This window comes from Prionailurus bengalensis, chromosome D1 (assembly GCF_016509475.1).
Source record: "Prionailurus bengalensis isolate Pbe53 chromosome D1, Fcat_Pben_1.1_paternal_pri, whole genome shotgun sequence".
Classification (NCBI taxonomy): domain Eukaryota; kingdom Metazoa; phylum Chordata; class Mammalia; order Carnivora; family Felidae; genus Prionailurus; species Prionailurus bengalensis.
The window spans coordinates 113,718,067-113,740,178 of record NC_057346.1 but is presented as its reverse complement, the minus strand read 5'-3'; the positions used below and the strand labels follow the sequence as shown (position 1 = coordinate 113,740,178).

The following is a 22,112-nucleotide window of genomic DNA, read 5'->3' as shown; positions in this document are numbered from 1 at the left end:
ACCGCACCCAGGCACACCGAGCTCGGGCCGCACCCCATCAAAGCTGACGCAACCCTGAAAGAAGCCGGAGGAAGCTCGCTGGTAGACGAGCAGAGGCGAGCACTGCGCCCGACTTGTCCTCACACTCCGTGCAAGCAAAGAGGGACGGGGATATTTAAGTGCTGAGACAAAACGCTTGCCACCCGGGAATTCTGTGCCCTGTGACGTCGGCCTGCAAAAGCAAAGGGAAACCAAACTCTCAGGGAAACAAAACCCAAGGGAACGTGTTGCCGGCAGACCTGCTTTGCAAGAAATGTCCAAAGAAGCTCTTTAGAGAGGACGAAAGTAACAGAGGTTGGAAGCTTGGGTCTACACAAAGCAAGAAAGAACATCGCGGAAAAGAATCAAGTGCACGTAAAATAAAAGCAATTTACCATTATTTATTTTTTAGAGAGAGGAGAGAAAGAGCGTGCACGTGAACAGGGGAGGGGCAGAGGAAGGGAGAGAGAGAATCCCAAGCAGGCCCCAAGCTGTCAGCGCAGAGCCAGACGTGGGGCTCGACCCCACGACCCTGGGATCACGATCCGAGCCAAAATCACGAGTCGGCCTGCTCAACCGACGGAGTCGCCCAGGTGCCCCAGAACTTCTATTTCTCTGAACCGATCCAACAGAGAACAGCTTGTTCAAAATGACGGCAGTGGGAATGCATCGACCCGCACACTTACGTACCCGTTTAAGTAGACACAACGCCCTCTGTGTTTCCAGACAGCTAAGACAAGTGACGGCCACGACACAAGGGCGGGAAGCAGGAACTAGGGTCGTCTCGTTATTGTAGGCCACTCCTACGACCACGAAGGGCACAGTGTGTTTGAAAGTGGGATTAGTCATAAGTGTACATGGCAAACTCTAGGGCAACCACTGAAAACCAAGTGTTAGATATGTGGTAAAAGGAGAGAAAGCAGAATCATGTGAAACGCTCACACTTAAAACCACGAAAGACAGACGAGGAGTGGAAGACAAAACAGTAACAAAGAGCGAGGGCAACAAGAGAAAACAACAGCGTGGATAGGAATGCAACTACATCAACATCACTTTGAATGTCAATGGTCTAAACGCACCAATTAAAAGAGATCATCAGAGTGGATCAAAATCCAAGACCCAACTCTCAGTTGTCCACAAGGAATCCACTTTAAGTAAAAAGACACGTACAAATCAAAAGCAAACGGATGGTGGAAATGCACTGCGCGACCACGGTGCAAATCAGTGAAATAAAGCAGGAGTAGCTCCCTTCAGACAAAGCAGACTTCGAAGCCAGGAGAGTCGTCAGGGATAGAGAAGGACGTGGCAGGACGAACGGGTCAGTGCTACAGGACAACCGTGCTTACGGTGTGCGGGCCCGGGGCAGGGCGTCAGACCACACGAGGCAGAAGCAAGCAGAAGTGCGAGGAGAAACAGATGAACTCGCAGAGGTGGTTGGGGACTTCAACACGCCTCCCTCCGAAGGGGACGGACCCAGCAGTAGGAGATGGGTAAGGAGGCGGATGAACTCAACATGACCATCAGTCGGCTGGACCCAATGCACGTCCACAGACCACTTCGTCCGACAGCAGGCAGAACACGCAGCGTTCACCAACACAGACCACAGGCTGGGCTATAAAACACGCCTGAACAAATTCAAAAGGACGGAAATCATACACCGTGTCTGCTCTCGGACCACTGTGCAACTGAACTAGAAACCAGTAAGAGAAAGACAGCTGGAAAACCCCACAATACATGGGGATCAAAGAACGCATTTCTAAAGAACACACGGGCCAAAGAAGGTTATCCCAAGAAAACATTAAAAGTCGTGAACTAGGGGCACCTGGGGGGCTCAGTCGGTTGAGCGTCCGACTTCAGCTCAGGTTACGATCTCACGGTTTGTGGGCTGGAGCCCTGCTTCGGGCTCTGTGCTGACAGCTCGGATCCTGGAGCCTGCTTCGGATTCCGTGTCTCCCTCTCTCTGTCCCTCCCCCACTCATGCTTTGTCTCACTCTGTTTCTCAAAAATAAATAAATGTAAAAAAATTTTTTTTAAATAAATAAAAAGTTTTTGAGCTAAATGAAAACGAAAACACAGTGTACCGAAATTTGTGAAATACGGCAAAAGCAGTGCTTAGAGGACATTTGTAACACTAGGCGCATAGGCCAGAGAAGAAAAAGAGGTCTAAAATTAATCATCTACACTTCCACCTAACAAACTAGAAAAAGAAGAACAAATTAAGTCCAAAGTGGAAGAAAGAAATAATAAAAATTAAAGCAGAACACGGGAACTCCATACAGAAAACATCCACGAAACCAAAAACTAGTTCTTTGGGGAAATGAATAAAACAGATACGCCTCTAGCCAAGCTGCTTAAGGAAAAAGAGAGAAGACGATACTAGTACTCAAAGTGAAAGAGGGACATTACTACAGACCCCATGAAAACTAAAAGCATAATAAAGTAACACTGTACACAACCCTGTGCCCCCAAACTTGAAACCTGGACGAAGGGACCAATTCTTTGAAAGACAGAAGTTGCCAAAACTCACCCAAGATGATGCACACGATCCGAAAAAAGCCTGTATCCTATGTCTATTAAAGAGATTTAATCAATAATTTGTAACTTTCCAAAACAGACGTCACCCAGGCCAGGTGGGTTCACTGGTGAATTTTATCAAACATCGAAGGAACAAGTTATACCAATTTTCTACAGGTTTTCAGAGGAAAGTAGCAGACAGACTACTTCCTAACTCATTCCACGAGGACAGCATTACCCTAACGCCAAACACAGACAGAGACATTGCAAGAAAAGAAAACTGCAGACCAGTATCTCTCATGGACATAGATGCAAAAATCCTTAATAAAATATTAGTGGGGCGCCTGGGTGGCTCAGTCGGTTAAGCATCTGACTTCGGCTCGGGTCACAATCTCACGGTTCTTGGGTTCAAGCCCCGCGTCGGGCTCTGGGCTGACGGCTCAGAGCCTGGAGCCCGCTTTGAGTTCTGTGTCTCCCTCTCTCTCTCTGCCCCTCCCCCACCAGTTCTCTTCCCCTCTCTCTAAAGAGCATTTAGGAAAAAAAAAAAAAAAAAACAAAGAAAAAGGAAAGGAAGTGGTGTGCCGACGGCTGAACCTTAAGATCACAAAGTTCTGCTCTAGGAAAACCATAGTCAAGAACACGAAAAGACGAGCCTCAGACTAGGAGAAACGACTTGCCAAAGACACAGCTGATAAAGGGCTCTTATCCGAAACGTGCACACTCAACAGTAAGAAAACAAACAACTCGATGAAGACTGAGTCAAAGACCTCGACAGGCCCCTCGCCAAAGAGGCTCAGATGGCAAACAGGGAAGGACGTGGAAAGGTGCTCCCCACCGATGCCGTCGGGGGAACACAAACCCCAACAGGGAGATACCATCACACGCCTGTCAGAAGGGCCAAAATATACACACACACTCCATGCTGGGGAGTCAGAATAGCAAGGACTCCCTCTTGCCGGGATCGGGGGCGGAGCAGCCACTCTGGAGGACGGTGTGCTGGTTTCTTGCAAAACGGAGCATGCTCCTAGGATCCAGCAGCCACACTCCTGGTATTTGCCCAAAGGAGCCGGAAACTCACGTCCACACGAAACCCTGCAGGTGGACGTTTCTATCAGCTTCTTCACAACTGCCTAACCTCGGAAGCCACAAAGGTGCACTCGGCAGGTGGGTGGATAAACCAGCTGTGGGGCGTCCAGCGCACGGAGTCTTACCCCGCGCTCAAGAGACGCGAGCTCTCAGGACAGGGGAAGCGTGGATGACCCTGACGTGTAGATTTAGTGACAAAAGCCAATTTGAGAAGGCCACATGGGGTGCGATGCCAACTCTGTGACGTTCTGGAAAGGGAAACGCACGGAGGCCGCAGACAGACGAGCGGTTTCCAGGGGCTGGGGACAGGGAGGGACGTGCAGGCGGGGCGCACGGCATGCCCAGGGCAGGGAAACCACTCCGCCTGACGTTGGAGTAGATGCGCGCACCACTGCACATCCGTCCACACCCATGGAACACGCACTCCCCCAGGACAGAACCCATGTCTGCTGTGGGTTCTTGGTGACGACGACGCATCTGCGGGTGATGTGCTGACAGTGGAGGAGGTGGGGCTGGAGGGGAAGGCCCCGTGGGAAATCTCCGTGCCTCCTCTCAGTCTTGCTGGGAACCTGAAACTGCTCTGAACACCAGGTCTTTAAAGAAACAGACGAAACAGGAAGACAGAACGGAGGGGACCGACCCGTCCGAAACGACGCCTCCGTATGAAGGTTAAGATCCCACCCGGGCCCCCCATGGGCCTGGACAAGCGAAAACACACGGGAAGAAAGAGACAGCACAAACGAGCCTAGACCTCCTCCCTCCCTGACGCCAGGGACAGCTGGCGAGATGCTCACACGGGGTGGGTGGCGTGGCCAACAGAGGAGAACCTGGGCAACCACACGCTCAGACCTGACACAGAACACAAAGGAGCATTTAAAAAGCTGGTACGTTTGACTGCGTCAGAATTAAGACCCTCTGTTACTGAAAGAAAGTGAAAAGAAATGCCAGCGATTGTGAGAAAGCGTTTGCAACGTATTTAGATGACAAGGGGTTAGTGTCCAGGAGTAAGGACGCTTTTAAACCCGTAAGAAGACAGAAATCCAGGTGGACAATGGGGCAGAAGACCTGTGCCCAGAATCACGGCCGTCAAGAGAGCACACGGAAAGGCCATCTCGCAAGAGGTCAGACACATGCGGATCCAAACTACAGTAACGAGCCCGTCACGTGCCGGCTCCTATCCCACCCACGAAAGGAACCCGGCAACCCCAAGTGCTGAACAATAGCTGACACGTGTCACAGACACGGGAGGACACAGACACTTAGGGAAGCTTACTGCATGGCAGGCCCCAGCTGCCAGCCCCCCTGGAGAGGCCCGTGGGCAGGGCGGCCCCGGCTGAGTCTGCAGGAAAACGTCCCTGCACGGAGAGGCGGGGACACCGGGACCACTCTGTGTCATCGAGCGAACAGTGTGGCTGACGCAAAACATAAACCTGCTCGTTTCTGGAGTCGGAGACTTGCTGGGTGGGAGCCATGGTCGGGGGAAGCCATGCTGGGTGCTGGGTGGATGGGACAGCACCCGTGAAGCCTCGGGCATGGAGGGTCCGATGGGCTCTCTGCACACGAACATCTCCCGCGGGCGGCCACGCGTTTTCTGTTGCGGGAGGGCGAGCCGCGCGTCTACGGGAACCGGGGAGGCCCGTGCGTGGATTCCTCCAGACTCGTCCCGAGCCTCGCCTCCAGCCACAACCCCGTGAGACCCGTGAGACCCCTTCGATGTGAGGACAAGTCTACGCCGAGTCCCGCGCGTCCTTCCGGAGAATCACCGGACGCGTGGCCGGTGTTGGGGACCCGACAGTTAGGCAGACACACGGCCGACAGACCGGCACCTCCACCCCAGACGTACAGCCTAAAGAAACTCTTGCAAATGTGCGTCCACAGACAGAAAAGGACTCCCAGCTCATGGTCAGCTGGTCAGCCTCACCGGTGCTCAGAGAAGTGCAGACCCAGTGCCCCGCGGGCCACGGCCCCCACTCATCAGGAAGGCTACCGTCAGGAGGACGGAAATCACAAGTGTTGGTGGGAACGGTCAGAAACCGTGGTCTGGATGCTGCTGTGGAAACCGGTGTGGCGGATTCTTGGAATCCTGAAATCTAGCTGCCAAACAGCCCAGACTTCCGCTCCGGAAGTGTCCACACGAAGGAACTAGGCGGGATATCTGCACAGCGCTCTTCACAGCTGCGTTACTCATCACGGACAAAAGGGGGCCCGTGTTTCACAGGGACAGAGTTTCTGTTTGGGAAGACGGAAAGTTCTGGACGCAGAGGGTGGGGACAGCTGCACAACAGCGTGAACGTGCTTAGCGCCCCTGAGCTGTGCACCTGTAACTGGTTAAGGTGGTACATCTTACGTCTCGTCTGTGTTATCATATTCCTCTAAGGAAAGGGTATCGGTGGAATAATCAAGAAAAAAATTCCCAGTCATACTGCCATAACCAGGAAACGTGACTGCCATCCCAGGAGAGGGAGAAACAGCGGTCGCAGGAGGCCCACCGAAGGAAGGCCAGCTACGACACGGGGCCCAGGCGGAAGGACGCCCGGCAAAAAACGCTGGTCCACGGGTCTGTGCACATCAGGCTCTGTCTCATTAAGCTCGGCAGGAGGCCACGCCGGCCACCTGAACCATGGGAGAATGTGAAAGCGAAAGTAAAGCCTGAGCTGGGCCCCTCCCCCCCCACCGCCCCACTCCAGGGAGGGATGGCCTGGTCGGCCGTCCCACTGAGCGCTGGAGAGGGCAGCCAGCAGGGGGCGCCAGGGAGCAGGAGAAGGGCCAGGCTGGAGGCGCCGACAGTGACAGCCTCCCGGGCCCCAGTGCAGTGCCCTCACCCCGTCCAGGGGGCGGAGGAGCCTGCCCGGGAGGCCCCGGGGCCGGCAGGGAACCCACGCAGGGCCCCACGGCCCAGTTCAACTCCAGCCTCTCACTCTGCTCTCCGCAGGTGCCGCCGAGAAACACGGGGGAGGCCACCAGAAGCCGCTGGAACGATCTCCACACATGCTCCGATGCGCCACCCCCCCCCCCCCCCCCCCCGCCCTTGAGGACGCTGGCGTGGGGCGAGGGGAGGCCTGCTCGGCCCCAGGGTGGCCGGGCCCAGGTGCCGCGCGCAGAGGCACAGGCTGGACCGCGGGAGCAGCGAGCCGCCTCGGGGCAGGGTGTGCGGGTCGCGCTGGAGACCTCACCTCTGCGCAGCGGGCGGCCTCCTCTGCCGGGAGGCCGCCCCGCACGGCTCTCTCCAGGGGCTCTGCGGCCAGCTCCACCGCGCGCTGAGTGCGCTCCAGCATCTGCTTTCTGTCCGGGTCTGTGGTCTCATTTAACTTGACTGAAAACGGCTGCAAGCACAGGAGAGGGCAGGGACGTCAGAGGCTGCCTCGCCGGAGAGGAGGGTCCCTGCCCCTGCCCTGCAAGTGTCCCCAGGGCGTGGTCCTAGCTTCCCCGAAGGAGGTGCAAGTCCAGCAGTGGACAGGCCCGGCCCGGCACCCCGCTCCTCGCGCCCCACCCCCCGGCCTGTTTCTCTGATGTTAAAACGCCTGTGCTCGGAGTCACTCAGGTGTCACCTAGTGAAGGTGCGAAGTCCTGGCGGGCCCGTCCCGTGTCAGCCTAAGACCGCTAAGCTCTGATTTCATTCCCACTTTCTCTTCTAGAGATGATGCACGTAAGCGCTGATCACTGCTGCGGTCACTAAAATACTAACCACTCTTAAAGAGAATAAAACGACTTATTCTAGCCTTACCCTGTTAGCACCATACTTTGTGATACTGTTACTCAAAATATTAAATTGGAAAGAATTTCTGCCAATAATTCTGAAAATTTCTAGTGCCCCCAACGTAAGGGGCTGGGACGGCTTCCGCGTCGCACACTCAGAATCATCAGATGCGGCTGTGATCTCAGCACAGAAGACACAGGAGTGTTAGGGACATTGTACGGGCAAGCATACTTTACTGCCACCGTGACAAACTCTGACATTCTCCCGTGAGCGGCAGGCACAGCCCCCTACTCCACACCCCGCCCAAGTGTGTCTTTCCTGGCGACTTTTCCCACAGGCCGGGGGACCACATGACCCAGAGCTCCGGTGCCCGGATGGCGCTAGCTTTAATTGCGGACAACTAAGGCCCCACGCCAGGGACGGTCAGGAGTCAAGGAACAGACAGACGGGGGCCCACCTTCAGGGCGGCATGAACATCCTCCAGGAGCTGGGCCGCCCGCGGCTGCTTCCCCCGGTACTGCTCAAACAAGTAGTTCTGCCGGGCCCTCTTGATGATCTGGAGAGATGAAAGGGAAGCCGGGGTCACGTCCAAAGCGCGCCCTTGTCCCTGCAAGCCGGCAGACTCTGAGCCCCGCCAGGCGGCCGGGGAACACGGCCCTCCTCCCGTGACCTTTCTGATCTTCAGGAAATTGGCTGCCCTCCCCCCGCCGCCCCATCGCTGCACGCAAAATCGCGTGCCACCCGAAGTCTCGTTGCCACGAAGTACCTCGGGCTGTCGTTCAGGTTCTCGCAGCAGACGGACGTCATTCGTACAAACCGTGACGCTAACTGGATGTGTACGGGGCCGAGGCCCACCATGTTCTACTCACTGACGTCACTTCCTCCTTCCCACCCCCGCCGTTCCAAAAACGGCCTGGTGGGAGCCCCACCTTGTCATCGATGTCCGTGATGTTCATGCAGTAGAACACGTCGAACCCGAAGTAATCCCGCAGCACTCTCCTCAGGATGTCGAAGGAAATGTAGGACCTAGAGCATGCGGACAGACCTTTCCCGTGGCCCGCCACGCACCCCCGCCCCCCAGGGCCACGGCCATGAGAGCAGCCACGGGGGAAGGCTCCCATGGCACCACCACCCCGCTCAGGGCCCGTGACCGCCGTGGGGGCCCCAGCCTGCCGCCAGAGCCGCGGGACCAGATGTCTACACGCAGCCAGGACGCCGGCCACACGGCTGCCGGGCAGGATTCCTGTCACCTGTCCGCATCCCCCAACTTTCCTATCACGGATGTGGGTTACTTACAGAATGAAAATTTTATCTTAGAAATAAGAAAGGCTCGGGGTTGATTTTCCTCTCGAATCTCGGGTCCCTGTAGCAGAGCAGAGATCTCTGAAGGGCAGAGATGCTCCCGCAGGGCCCACACCTCCAGACGCCTGCACCGGGTCCCGCCCGGCCGCCCCCCTGCCCGTGCCGGACGCCCACAGCGGGTCTCACCTGGCGTGCCCCATGTGAGACGCGTCGTAGACGGTAGGCCCGCAGCAGTACCACGTCACCTTCTTCCCGTTTTGAGGTATAAACACGTCCTTTGGTAAAACACGAAGGGACGACCGTCGTCAATGTGTAAGAGGCACCGTGCGGGGTCACCCCGGCCAGCGTCAGAGAGGACGCTGGGGTTTGTTTACGCCAAATTCAGCAAGGACAAGTCTGTCTCACTGACAAAGGCCATAGACGTCAGGGACGGGAGAGCTCCGTTACTCCGGCTGGAACCCCCGAGACCCCGTGTCCCCGCGTGCCAGCGCACTCACGGACAAAATTCTAACCCGCCGTGGCCGCAACCAAGCAAACCCCACTCGAAACCCGGTCGGCGCCCGGCAACGCCCAGCGGGCCCGCCGTTCTGCCCGTGGGCTTAGCTGGCGCTGGGGCGCCTGCCGCCGCCACGTGTCCCCTCTGAAGGCAGGCCAGCACTCGGCGTGGCTCCGAGTGACCGCGGGCGTCTACGCCCCTGGGCGGCCGGGGGAGTGTTCAGGGTGCCGCAGGGCCAGCAGGCGGCCCTCCCCTCGAGGACAGCTGTCCTCGGGCCGCACGGAGAACGCGGGGCGAGGAGTTGCCCGGTGTCAGAGCCCGTATGCGCTGACTGCAGAGCCCGACGCGGCAGCACCGGTCGTGGGCTCCGCGAGGGCACATGGGCTCCACGAGGGCACGTGGGCTCCACGAGGGCACGTGGGCTCCCGGGGCCGGCCCTCCCCGCACCCCTCCCGCGGGGCCCCTCCTGACCTTGTTCCGGGTGAGGCTGTTGTAAAGGCGGAGCTTGCACGGCGGAGACCCGGCCGGAGGAGACCACTGAGGCTGCCCCCGCCGACCTTTACCTGCGAAGGCAGAAAGCGTGCAGAGTCACGGAAGCGCACGTCACACCGCAGCCACCACCTGGCTGTTCCAACGCAAACACCGTGTTGCTCTCCATGAACCGCCAGGGGGGCCAAACGAGCGGATCCGCCGGCATCGCCCGAGTCCAACGTGGCCCCTTCTCCACGTGGCTCACATTCTGCGCTAGGAGCGGAAACACAGCCTGGGGAGGCCCCCGAGGCGTGCTCACACCCGCCAGCTCCCGCCGGGCCTCACACCCGTGCCCCCCGTTCACGTACGTGCGCGGCAGCGGCGGCCACCGCTCGCGGGTCAGGAGGGGGCTCGGGCCCCGCGCTGCTGGGCTCTCATGCAGCATGTAACTGGGGGTGCCCTGCCCTCCCCCCGGGTTTGAGGGACATGGGCCACTTCCTGGGGCAGCACAGGACCGGCCGGGGCAGAAACTCAGAGAGGACGGCCTCCAGCCCCAGCCCCGTCTCTGTCAGACGGGGGCAAACGAGTGGCCGGCTCCCCCTCAATTCTGGGGCCCACTCCCCACCACAGGCAAGGTGTCCCCTGACCCGACCCTGGAGCAAACTCGTGCGGCTGGGAGCTCCACGCTGGTGCCTGACCGGCTCTGGAAGCAGCACGGGGCGGCTCTGTCCCCTCACTGCCCTCCACGACCCGTCCCCTCCTCAGCACGGTCTCGGGGGCTGCCCCCACTGCTCCACGTGTCCCAGGCCCGGGCTTCCGGCCGGACAAGAGGCAGCACTTATGCAGCCTGCGCCCTGAGAGCCCGAAGGGGTGCGGCTGCGTCGCGGGCACCTGGCACCCTGCACTACGAGCCAGCTGTGCGCCCCGGCCCTCGCCCACAGGGCCAGCCTGGTGCCTTGCCCACGTGGCACAGGATGGGCCCCATGGAGAAGTCAGTCCTGGGCACGGCCATTTGCCCAACGTGTCGCGTCGGCTACACGGAGGCTGACTTAACCGACAGGCAGAGGAGAGAGGAGGAAGAAGGCGGCTGCCTGCGTGTGTGCACGCGTGCAGGGGGTGGAGGGAAGCAGGCAGCCGGGAGGAAGGAGACAGGGCCCCACAGGAGTTCCTTGTTCTGGGTAACTGCCAGCAAACTGAGGTGGCCACGCATGAAACAGCGAGGCTTATGCTAAGGTCAGGTACGTGTCTCACAGGTTCATTTTAAATGCAGCAAACACCCTTGAAGGAAACTCTCAGTCCGTGACTCAAGGACACTCAACCTGCTGCGTCTGATGCCATTAATCTCCTCCCTCGCTCGGACCCCCTAGCTCCTGAAACAGAGTCAACACTGCCACCCGGGGTGACTGGGGACACCGGCCAGAGCTGTCACACACACCGATGTGACCCAGGGACCCAGCAGTGCTCGCACTGCTAAGCAGGAGGCCTCGGGGTTCGCAGCACCGGAGGCACTTCCGAGACCACGAACCATCTGAGGACACAGCCGAAGGTGGAGTCCACGGAGACTGGCCACGGCCTGAAGGGCCACTTCTGTCACACGGGGTGGCGGGGTCAAGGGAATCCGGCATCTTACAAATGGGAACTTGCGTAAGGGGAAAATTGGAAGACGTCACACAAGGGCCCTTGATTTAATATGGAGAATTCTCCACCAGCATTCCCCCTGCATCAGCCCGGCCCACTTAGCACCAGCGGCCCACCTCCACGGAGCTCCACAACCTGACCACGCCAAGCCGTGTCTCCCTGTGCTTCACACAGCTCTCGGCCACAGCAGGGGCCTCCCTGGGCATTAACTTCTCATGTGGCTTCCGTCCGAACGAACACGCATTCGTTCATCCAACACACACCCAGTCCCCTCCAGGCCCCGTCCTGGGCGCGGGGCTGCTGTGCGGACAAGCTCGGACCCAACAGAACCACACTCCGCTACGAGACGCACTGAAGAAGGCTCGAGGGAGGTCTCCAGAGCGCCCCAGCAGGGCCGGCTTCCCCGGGGCACAGGGGCGGGCGCATGGGTGCCGAGCTGCACCGTGATGCTCCCGGAGCCATGGGGCCTTCCTCAGCGCCCAGCCCGCCCTGAGGGTCCTGCCCGGGGGACCTGGGAGGAGGGGCAAGGTCCCACGCTGGGTGCGGAGCCCTCCAGACTCGGGGACACAGCAGGTGAGGCCCCGAGCGGAGCGGTCCCCCTGTGCCGGAGCCCGGGAGAGGAGGCTGACGGGGCCAGGAGGAAGGAGGTAGAAGGAACGGAGGTTGGGCCGCCCGTGCCCCAGCCTCCGTGCCAGCGAGGGTACTGGGGGGGTTGAGGCCCACAGCCCCGGGGCGGGACACGGACGGCCCTTGAGAGTCACTGGGACAGAACGGGGCTAGTGGCAGGAGGAGTGACAAGCCAGGTCACGGTCGCTGGCAGAACGGACTTGGAGGGAATGTGGACGGGGGCCGGGGATCGAGGGACTGGAGAGGAACCACACGCCCAGGACGGGGTTCCAGAGCCCTCAGGGATGGAGCAGTGCTCAATTCTGGTGGCAGCGAGGGGGGGCCGCAGTGCTCAGCTACATCCCCCCCCTCCCCCCCCAGGGACGTGGGAGAGGACACGGCCTCCAAGGGTTCTAGGACCAGCCATGCTCACACGACGGAACTCGGAAGGGGCAGAGGCAGGAAACGCTATGGGTGCCATCCAGGGTGCCTGTCCCCACCACCCCTGAGCCGGCCTAGAGCAGCCTCGTCAATGCTCAGGGTGACACTCTGTCTCGAGCCGCCTTCCTCTGTCCGGATTGAAAGCTGTTTGCAGGGGCAGGCGCCCATCTTTACATCACGATGTCCGTGGTGACACGCGTCCGCACCTTTCTTTCAACAAGGTCCTCGATGGAGCGCGAGCCAGGCCACTGCCAAGGCTGGGGGCCTCAGACCCTGCCTGACCGCCACTCTGGCACGCTGTGTCTTGGGAGCTGGGACCCAGGGGACAACCCGACACCTGAGAATCGGAGGGGACACAGCAGACGCCACTGACCTCACCCGGGGCACCGTGCCAGACGCACAGGGAGGAGACCACGTACACACAAAGCACCCACCCTGTGCTGGGGACGGGGGGTTTGCTGCAGGATCGTCGAGGACCCCACATCACGCCATTCTCAAGGACGGACGACGCCCCCACCGCCGCCCCCTGCCGCAGGGGACCCAGCGCAGACCAGGACAGGGCGACGCTCCAAATGCTTCACCTGAAGACCTGGAAAAGCCCCCGGGAGGCTGTCCGGCCTGGCAGGGCCACCAGGGACAGCATGCGGCCCATCCCTCCCACAAAGCAGCAGGAGTGCCCCAAGCCACGGGGGGTGGTGGCCAAGCGGCTCGAGGGCATCGGGCGATTATGGGGCAGAGCACCCTGGGGTTCATCGCAGACGAGAAACCACGCAGGGCCCGAGCCCCTAAGACTTTCCAGAAGTATCCCTAAACAACCAGCATCACACGGTCACAGATGCACCAGCGCTCACAGACTGGAGCTAAAGCCAGGTGGTGGACTTTAGCTCAAGGCTGAGATACGACTTTTTTCTGCTTTTCAAATGGCCCCATGCCAACTGGTGTCGTTTCAGGATTCGCCCGTTCCGAATCCGCTGGACACACACAGCCCGCAAGGCACGCAAAGAATAAAGCAGCAGCAGCACGTCAAACGTGAGCCGAGCAGGGAGCTGGCTTTACAGGCCAGGCTGCAGCCCGAGCACCCCCCCCCCCACCTCCGGCCCAGGGAGCTCGCTCTCGTGGCGGCTCCGCGCCGTGACCACGGGCCGCCACGGCGACCGCGGGGGTCCCGGTTGGCCAGGGCCGCCTCCTCAGCGCAGCGCGTCCTAACCCCCACTCGGGGCGCCGGGGCGCCCGCCAGGCCGCGTGCTTGCGTGAGGTGCCGGGAGCCAGCCCTGCGGCCAACCTGCGCCGCACATCTCTGGGGCCCCCGACCTCGCGGGCGGCCCCCGACGGAAGGCGTTCTCACGGCTGGGGACTCTGCTACTCACTTGCTTGGCGCCCACAGGGCTCGCCTCTGCCGCAGGCGCCACCCAGGATCGCTTCCATGTGCCTGAACCACCGAGCCACGTGGAAGAGGCGCGTGTCGGCGGGAGGGGCCGAGAGCTGCCTGAACACGTCCACGTCTGCCTGGGACAGTGAGTACCCCTGGACATAGCTACGCGTGCTGAGGTGCTCGTTCAGGGCCTGCACCCTGGCTGCCTCGTCACTAATGCTCAGGATGGACCTGTAGGCGGGAGCTGCAAAGACAGAGGCACAGGGAATCAGTCAGGGGGACGGGGGCCTCGGGCGCGAGTCCACAAAGACACGAGGCTCCTGCCCGTCAACCCTTTCCCGGCCATGGAACGGCAGAAGCAGACAGCGGTTTCCCGGGGCTGGCGAGGGGCACCTGGGGGTGACTGGTGGGGTTCCCACTTGCGGGGATGGGAATGTTCCGGAAATGATAAGGGTGCTGCTTGCATGGCACTATAAATGCACTAAGGGCCACGGAATAGTGCTCTTTCGATGCGATTTCAATGGTGAATTTTACCTCAACTAAAGAAAAGACGACTGAACGCACACACAGCCCCTTCTCCGCAGCGCACCTGCTATCTGGGCGCGGCGGGGGGCCGAGCACACCCGGTCTTGGTGGGCACCGGGCGGGCCAGGACGCAGAAAGCCTGGGCTGCGCCCCTGCACCGGCACGGTCTCCGGCAGCTGGAGGCCTCGTTTCTGGGAGGACCACAGCCCCCCGAAATGCCAGACCTGACGGCGGGCTCTGTCTGCCCTCCCTTGGAGCGACTCCTGAAAGAGGCAGCATTCGGGTGTTTGTCTCCTACAACCCAGAAGTGACTCGCAACCACCTGAAGGCCACTCCTCTCAAACGGCATCGTCAGGAAGGACGGGCCCCGCCTCCCGTCTCTGTGGGAGGACAGATCCCAGACTTCAGTCACCACCAGCCAGCAGACGCAGCTGGCCATAGCGGCCTGTGACACTCACGACCCTTGGGGATTCTTCGCCTCCTCCACAATACTGAGTTCTGCTCACCCTCCCGCCCCCTTCTTCCTCCCCAGGGCTCTGTCACCTGTCACTTCTCCTGGTATCAGTCACGGGGCAAAACCTGTCCTTACCACCCTAACTAACGTCCAGCTGTGTCTATCCCTGGCGTGGGGGGCTCAGGGTCAGGAGCGGCCCCAGGCCTGAGCAGGAGGGGTGCAGACCCAGCCCCGCCCCAAAACAGGGAGGCAGGGGCAGGCTGGTGGCACTAAGCTACAGGCCCTCTGGCCACAGGAAGGAGCCTGGTACCCCCGCCCATAGGTCTGAGCTGCGTCTAAGCCCTGATCACCCCAGATGTTTTACCTTAATTTTCTGAGGGAACCGTGGAAAAAGGACCAGGGCTCGTTTGCTCTACAGACACCCTCTCGGCCTGGGACCCACTCAGAGCGGGAAAGTATGAGCCCACCCCTCTCCCTCTTGGGATGGCTGTCGTTCCGGGCCAGCTGCCCGACACCACGAGGTCACTGGGTCACTGTGCGGGACCCACAGCAAGGACAGCTGCAGGCAGGGAGGTGACGCTCCCCTACACGGCCACGCTCCCACCTCTCTGACCCTCGTCTCCCCCATCCCTGCTTACCCGCCTGGCCCAATGCCTGGCCCCACTTGCTTCCGCCACGGGAGGACCGTCGTGTAGGTCCAGCCATCAGCAGGCAGCGAGGAGGGGGTGGGGCGGACCCACAGAAGGAGCGAGGCCCGCACCGCCTCCCAGCTGCTGGGGCGCCTAACAAGGCCCACTTCTCACGGATGTCCTGAACCCCGAGTTCTCCACCCACAGGAAAGGGGAGGACCGCGAGGCGAGAAGTCCTCCTCGAGCTCTCAAACGAACGCTGTGCTTAAAACGCAGGCTTTCCCGAAAGCCCACCTGCTTCCTTCTCCAGCACACCCCCAGGAGGGCTCGGCTCTGCCGACCCGACGGAAGGGCCACCCACTCCATGCGGCCACAAGGGGCCACCCTTCCCTCTCAACTGGAGTCCTGCCCCCTTACCAGTCACACTCAGGAACGCCCACAGCCGAGCCACCGGGCAGTCTGGGACTCCGCCTGCAAATGTACCTGAAATGCAGTCCCTCCCCCCGTGGCTCCCACGCGGGGGCCCAGCCCACCCCATACCCGAACCTCCGTGCCGCAGGCTCCCCCACGGGCGGCCTGGCGTCGCCCAACACAGTGGCCAGCGTGGCCTGCTGAGAAGTGCAAGATCACATCACATCCCCCATCCCCCTCCTCCCAACCACCCCCACCTCGCACGGGTCCCTCGGGCCTCTGACTTCAGCTCCTGCCCCCACCCCGCACACCCTGCCCAGCCCCATGAGGCCCGGCTCACTCCACAAGAGCCTGGAATGCTCCCCCAGACGTGGCCAGGCTCCGCCGTTCCTCGGGGCCCTGCTGTCTGGCTGTCATCTTTCCGTCGGCTCTCCCTGGATGTCGCTCCAAATGACTGCCCGCCGCCCGGAGCCCCGACCTCGTTTCTGCTTTCTCTCCTTACGCTTACTTGTAACCCGCCACTCCCTTCTTTCCGTCTGCCCCATACCCCCCTTTAATCACTCCGCACATACCCTCAGCATCTAGAACGGAGCCTGGAACATTCTAGATACTCAACACAGGTGCTGAGGGAATGGGGAGCCAGCGGCAGAACACACGCTCACACTGCAGTGCTCCCTGCGACGTGCCGGGAGTGGGGGGGGGGGGGGGCGCCGCTGTTTCAGGGCCTGGCAGGCCTCTCCTGGGAAGCAGCCCCCCCCCCCCGCCCCCAGCACATTCCCATGGGCGGAGCCTAAGGCTGCTTTTAACCCCGAAGGGCGAAGGGCTGGCTCGCTCCCAGAGGTGCACACCTACAGGGGGCGCGACTTCCGCTCACTCCAGACCCACAAGGAGCACGAGCACTTCCGCGTCAGCTCCCGGAGTCGCCAAAGCAAAGAGACACAGAGGGTGCCCCCCGCCATTGAGGACGCCCCTGCTCTCCCTCCTCCACCTGGGCAGCTGGCTCTGAGGACCCAGCCCGCGGGCTCTCGGGGAGCGGCCCCACTGCCACAGCCACCCTCCCCCCAAAGATCGCCCAGGTTCCCACCAAACACCGAGGCAGGGAACCCTGATCAGCGGGTTTCTCCACGTTTCCTCCAATAAGCACAAACTGTTCTTAACATGAGAAAAACGGGTCAAGTGTCCTATCCGCTGGGCTGGCCGTAAAGCGCCCGGGCCAGGGAGTCCGGGAGCTCTCGAACTCGTGCGGCGGGGCGGGGGCCGGGCCAGGCTCGACAGGGGCGGAACGGCACCCGTCTCGTAAAGCTGCTGAGTGTTAGTGAAATCACGCTTGTAAATGTTCTGTTCGAAACGCAGCCTGGCACACAGCCAGCCCCCGGTCGGTCTGCGGCCACTGCCGTCACCGTCGCCCCTGAGTGGCTATTACGATGGCTCCCGAAGGAGCTTCCCCAGACGCTACACGCGCGCTTCAAGTCTACCCTCCGGAGCGGCGTGGCCGTCACGGGGCAAGGACCTTGGGGGACCGGGGCAGCACAGCGGGATGCGGGGCTTCCGGGCCGCAGGGGCGCACAGGCACCGCGGTAACTGTGGCGGCTGCATCCGAGTTTGTCTTGAGGAAACAAGCAAAACACAGGTCAGCTCTGAAGCGGCCACGGACGAGGGCCAGAGCGGCCATCAGTCTGGTGGTCTGGCTATCGGCCTCGATGCTGAGATCAGACGAGAAGGCTCCCGGGCTGGAGGCACACCTGCGGTGACGGACCTCAGGCGGTGACCGTGTGGAGGGGACGCCCGCCACCAGGTCAGGTTGTGGTTCCGCCCAGAAACACGTCGCGGGAGGGACCCCTACTGTTCATGACAACATCACTACGCGGCCACGCGGTTTAGACTGATCTCTCATCCGCCTTTTCCATTTTAGAAGGCTGAAGTCTTCTTAAGACATTTCCTGAGACCACACAAACAAGACAACCAGGTAATCCCTCGGCACAGGTAGTAAAGCAAACACCACAGGGAATGAGCTGCACTCCCGACACGGCCTCGCCCCTTCTCCGCCTCTCCCTCTCCCTGCCTCTCCCCCTCTCCCCAGCTCCTGCTATCGGATTTAAACCTGCCTCCAACCTTCCTCCTCCTCCGCTCAGGTGTGGCCCAGCTCCTCCCCAAGAGCTGTGGGAAGGGTACCTGCCCGCAGAATCAGAACCTGGGGGGTGGGCTGGGCCGGCAGCCCACTGCCCCAGGGCCTGCAGACCTCAGTGTGCATAGAAGACCCCCCCGCCCCCCCCCCAACAGCTTGCGGAAGTGCGGACCCCTCTGCCTTCCTCATAAGCTCCCAGACCAGGTCTGTTTCCATTTCTAAGATGAGCCTGGGCTCAGGCGTCAGCACCCCTCCTCCACACACCCCTCCCCAACTGCCCTACAAATCACGCCCTCTCTGCAACCCTCTGCTGGCTCCCGGGTTGCCTGCCTGCAGCGCCCCTCCTCCTGGGTCCCCTCCACTCCGTCTCCCCCCGGGATGCTCAGCTGCCCAAGCAGCCCTCAGAAAGGGGCCTGGACAAGGCTTCCCAAACGCATCCCTTCTCCACGTGATTCCAATGTCGGGGAGCAGAGAGGCGTGTGCACCGTGCTCCCCACCACCCAGTCCCAGAGCCCAGGGCACGGCCACCATCCCCTACTGGCCTAAAGCCTGGGTGCTCTGCTCTCAGCCCCACACCACCCACACCCAGCGCCAGCCCTGTCCCCCAGCCCTGCCTACCTCTCAGGCCAGTACGGCCACGGCCCCCACTGTCCTCCTGCCCCACCTCCACGTGGGGGAGGGGCAGATGATCTTCCCCAAACCTCAAGGTAAGACCTGAATTCCAAAGGCATGCCCAAGGCCCTGCGGCCTATCTCCCGGCCCTCCTCCGCCCACTGGCCTCAGGAACTTTCGCGAAAGCTGTGCCCTCTGCCAGGACACTCACTCCTCGTCCTTCCTCTGGGCTCAGCCTCCATTGTCCTCAGGAGCAGAGTGTCAGGGGCTCACCGGCCTCCCGTCCTCCACCTCCAGGCTCTCCTGGCCTACCAGCCCACAGCCTGCTGCCACTGCTTCCGTGTGGAGCCGCCCCTGGAGTCCCCACACGCCGTCTGGCCCGGCCGATGGCTGGCAGAGAAGGGCGCGCCGAGGTCTGCAGCCTGGAGAGTCACGGAGCCCGTGCTCTGAACAACCTGGCAGTGCTTGGGCCACCAGGCAGCACACGCTCTGGGAAGTGACCGGAGGGGGGGGGGGGCGGTTCCACGTCCCGCAGAGGCTGTGACGTCCTCGGTTCCAGCCCACCCTGGCGCTGACCCGCCTCGGCAGAAGGGGCTCGCCCTTCACTGCTGTCACCCAGCCCTCTGCCGGATGGCTCGCCCTTGCTCGCATTCAGGGCTCCGGGGCCCTGCGGTGCCGAGCAAGGCAGGCGCTCCACGTGCGTTCGCGGGGTAAATGGCAGGTGACGGATCCATTTAAGCAAACCTTTTTCAACCTCTCAGTGACACTTTTCCACCGAAACAGAAACTATAACGCTCTCACGTGGCACTGCACAGACCTTCTGGTGATTACAAGCACAGTCTGCTGCCCAGGTAAGCGGGTGCCGGGACACCGGAAATGGCTTAGTTTCTACCCCAAGGGCACCTCCCTTACAACTTTAAAAAAGTAAATACCGGGAAATGTGAGTTCACAACTGAGCTAATGCTTGCAATCTATGAATACACACGTTGCGTTTTCCCTTGGGAAACCCAGCAGCATGTTGCCTTGATCTTATCTGTCCCGACACGCTCTGGAATTAGGACCCCCGCTGTTATTCGGAATGGAATCGGACAGATTATCATCAAAGGCAGCACGGGATCGTGGTTAAGATCCCCACTGTGGTCTGAGGTAGACCACAGAGGCCTGGCTCTGCCTCTGGCTGTGTGACCCCGGACAAATCACTTCACTCCTCGGAGCTTCAGGACTCTCGTCGGTCCAGGAAGAGAAGTGCAGCATCTACCCCAGAGTCGCTCTGAGGACCAAAGGCGGGGACGGGCGCATGCAGACCAGGGCCCGGAAGACGCGCAGGCCGAGAACAATGCTACCTACGTGATTATCGCGAGGACCCCTTGCACTGCACTGCATAAAAAACGGAACAGCAAGTTGGACCTCACGCAGAGCCACCAGAGGCTGCGAGTCTGCAGGGCGAGGCCTCTGAGAGGAGCCGAGTGCCCCCAGGGGTCCGCAGAAGAGTCACCGGAACCTGGGAGGGGCGGGCGCCTTCAAAACACAAGGGAGAGGCCGTAAACCCAATGTCATCATAGGGGACCAAACAGATGTTCTGAACCACCTTAGGGAAGACAATCTGAAATGGGAAGAATATTCTAAATGAGGGTCTCTTTCAAGTCTGGGAAGATGGTCACTTCTGATGACTCTAACCTTCAGAACAAAAACCTTTCGGGAACTGGAAACCAAGCACATCTACAACCCTGGCACCTAATATAAAGCCCTTTCCAGTTTCATTTTACTTCCAGTCTCCTCAGAGGGTGGTCTTAGGGTGCTGTCTTTGAGGGAAGCCTGGGGAACAGGTGCGGGGGGGGGGGGGGGGGGGGGGGGGGGGGGGGGGGGGGGGGGGGGGGCGGGGGCGGCAGTAAAGGAAGTACAGGTGGGCTGTGCCCTGGGGCCAACCCCTGGCTGGGACACGTGGTCCCAAGGCACAAGACTACAAAAATCTATCAGCAGTCCAGAACTCCTATCAAGGCTCCAAAAACCTCAAATTCTAAAGCAATTAAAGGAAAAAAACCACTATGTCATCTATGTTCACAAATGAACCAAAACTTTCATTAAAAAAAAAGAGTAAAGGGTGCCTGAGGGGCTCAGTCGGTTAAGCACCTGACTCTTGATTTCAGCTCAGGTCATGATCCCCATGGCTTGTAAGATGGAGTCCCGCGTGGCTTATGAGATCCAGCCCCGTGGGCTCGGGGACTCTCTCTCCCTCTCTCTGCCCCCCCCCCCCCACCTCTCAAAAATAAGCTTAAAAAAAAGAAAAAAGACAAAACGACAGAAGGCAAGACAGCAGCTCTAGTCTCAACCCAGACACACAGCACCTATCCCGTGCCAGGCGCTGTTCTAAATCCGTCCCTAGTAATGACTCCTTTAAGGGTCCGCATCCTCTGAGGCCGTACGCGTCACCCCTCTGTGCTGCGAGAAAGGGGCACGGCTGGGACCCCAGCCCGGCCGGACCGGCTCTGCGGTCAGGGCTGGGAAGCACGATGCTGTTTTACGGGAGTCTGGGTGGACACCTGTCCGAGGGCTGTCTGGCGGCAAGGCAGGTGGGGGCAGTGCTGGAATCCAGGCACACCTGTTGGGTGACATCCAGCGGGCCTGGTATGTGGGCACTGGTGTGGGACAGCAGCCCCGGCACATGGGTGCCTCTCACATCGCTGGGTTTCCCCACTTGGAGCCCCAGAGGCCTCAGGAGCAAAGAGGAGGACAGGGGGCCAGGAAAGCCTTGACCAGCCTACACTGGGGGCAGTCCGGCAGGCAGACTGGCATGTAATCGTCACCAGCCAAGAGCCTAAGAACTCTACGCTCAGAGTGCTTCCCGAGGGAAGTCTGCTCCAGACTTAGGAATCCTGGTGACAGTCTCTGGTCTTGCCAGCGGCTACAGCCTTGCGAGCCGGTCGGTGGGAGAAGATCCAGTGCTCTGCGGAGGTCTGCCCGTGGACTCCCTTGTCCACCCGCTGGTGGCATCGGTGACCCGGGTGGGCAGAGCCAAGGCTGCTCCCTGAACCTCCGCGGCGGCAATAAAGTGCGGCAATAACGCTCCGACCACGCAGATCCCAATGACCACTGTTTGCGGAGCCGCAGATGAAAGGCTTCTTGAAACCCCAAGCCTTTCATGTGTGCGGCCGCGTACCCCCGGCGTCTTCCGCCCACCCCCGGGTTGCTGGCCGGCTGGGCGCAAATCGCAACAACCCTCGGGCTCTGCCTGTCCCCGGAGCACAGCTGGGGCTGGAGGGGGCGAGGTCGTCCCGGGCACAACCCGAGGAGACTGAGGCTGAGGAGGGGGTGGCCGCGGCGCCGTCAGGAGCCAAGTCGGGTCCCAGCGAAGTGCGGACAGCGCAGGCCCAGGCCGGGGGTCGTCCCGCCTGCCCTCCCCGGGGACCAGCCTCCCTCGGGCCCGCGGTCGCCCCCCGCTTGCCCTCCCCGGGGACCCGCCTCGCTCCGGCCCGCGGTCGCCCCCAGCCTGCCCACCCCGGAGACCCGCCGCCCTCAGGCCCGGGGTCGCCCCCTCAGGCCCGGGGTCGCCCCGCTTGCCTCCCCGCGCGCACTCACCCTGCTCCCCAGAGGAACCTGACATCGTAGGAATTACAAACCAGCAGCCGCGGCGCCGGCTTCCCAGAATCTGATGCAACCACCGCCCCGGAAGTCCCGCCCAGCTTCCGCCCAGCTTTCCGGGACACGCCCGGTCGCT

General features: G+C 60.9%; 1 protein-coding gene across 3 annotated transcripts in view; it reads right to left on the bottom strand.

Moving 5' to 3' along the window:
- CARS1 (cysteinyl-tRNA synthetase 1) overlaps window positions 1–22,099 on the bottom strand; it is a 44,527-nt gene extending 22,428 nt beyond the window's left edge. For 2 of the 3 annotated variants that reach the window (XM_043581992.1, XM_043581993.1), the window contains exons 1-7: window positions 21,974–22,078; window positions 13,637–13,885; window positions 9,585–9,676; window positions 8,804–8,892; window positions 8,245–8,341; window positions 7,773–7,871; window positions 6,792–6,941 (exon numbers count right to left, since the gene is read on the bottom strand). In XM_043581992.1, the coding sequence (XP_043437927.1) occupies window positions 6,792–6,941; window positions 7,773–7,871; window positions 8,245–8,341; window positions 8,804–8,892; window positions 9,585–9,676; window positions 13,637–13,885; window positions 21,974–21,998 (801 nt within the window). In that variant the 5' untranslated portion in view covers window positions 21,999–22,078. Of the gene's footprint in view, window positions 1–6,791; window positions 6,942–7,772; window positions 7,872–8,244; window positions 8,342–8,803; window positions 8,893–9,584; window positions 9,677–13,636; window positions 13,886–21,973 lie in introns of all 3 variants that reach the window. The other variant, XM_043581994.1, reaches the window with a different exon arrangement.
- Window positions 22,100–22,112: the final 13 nt, after the last annotated feature.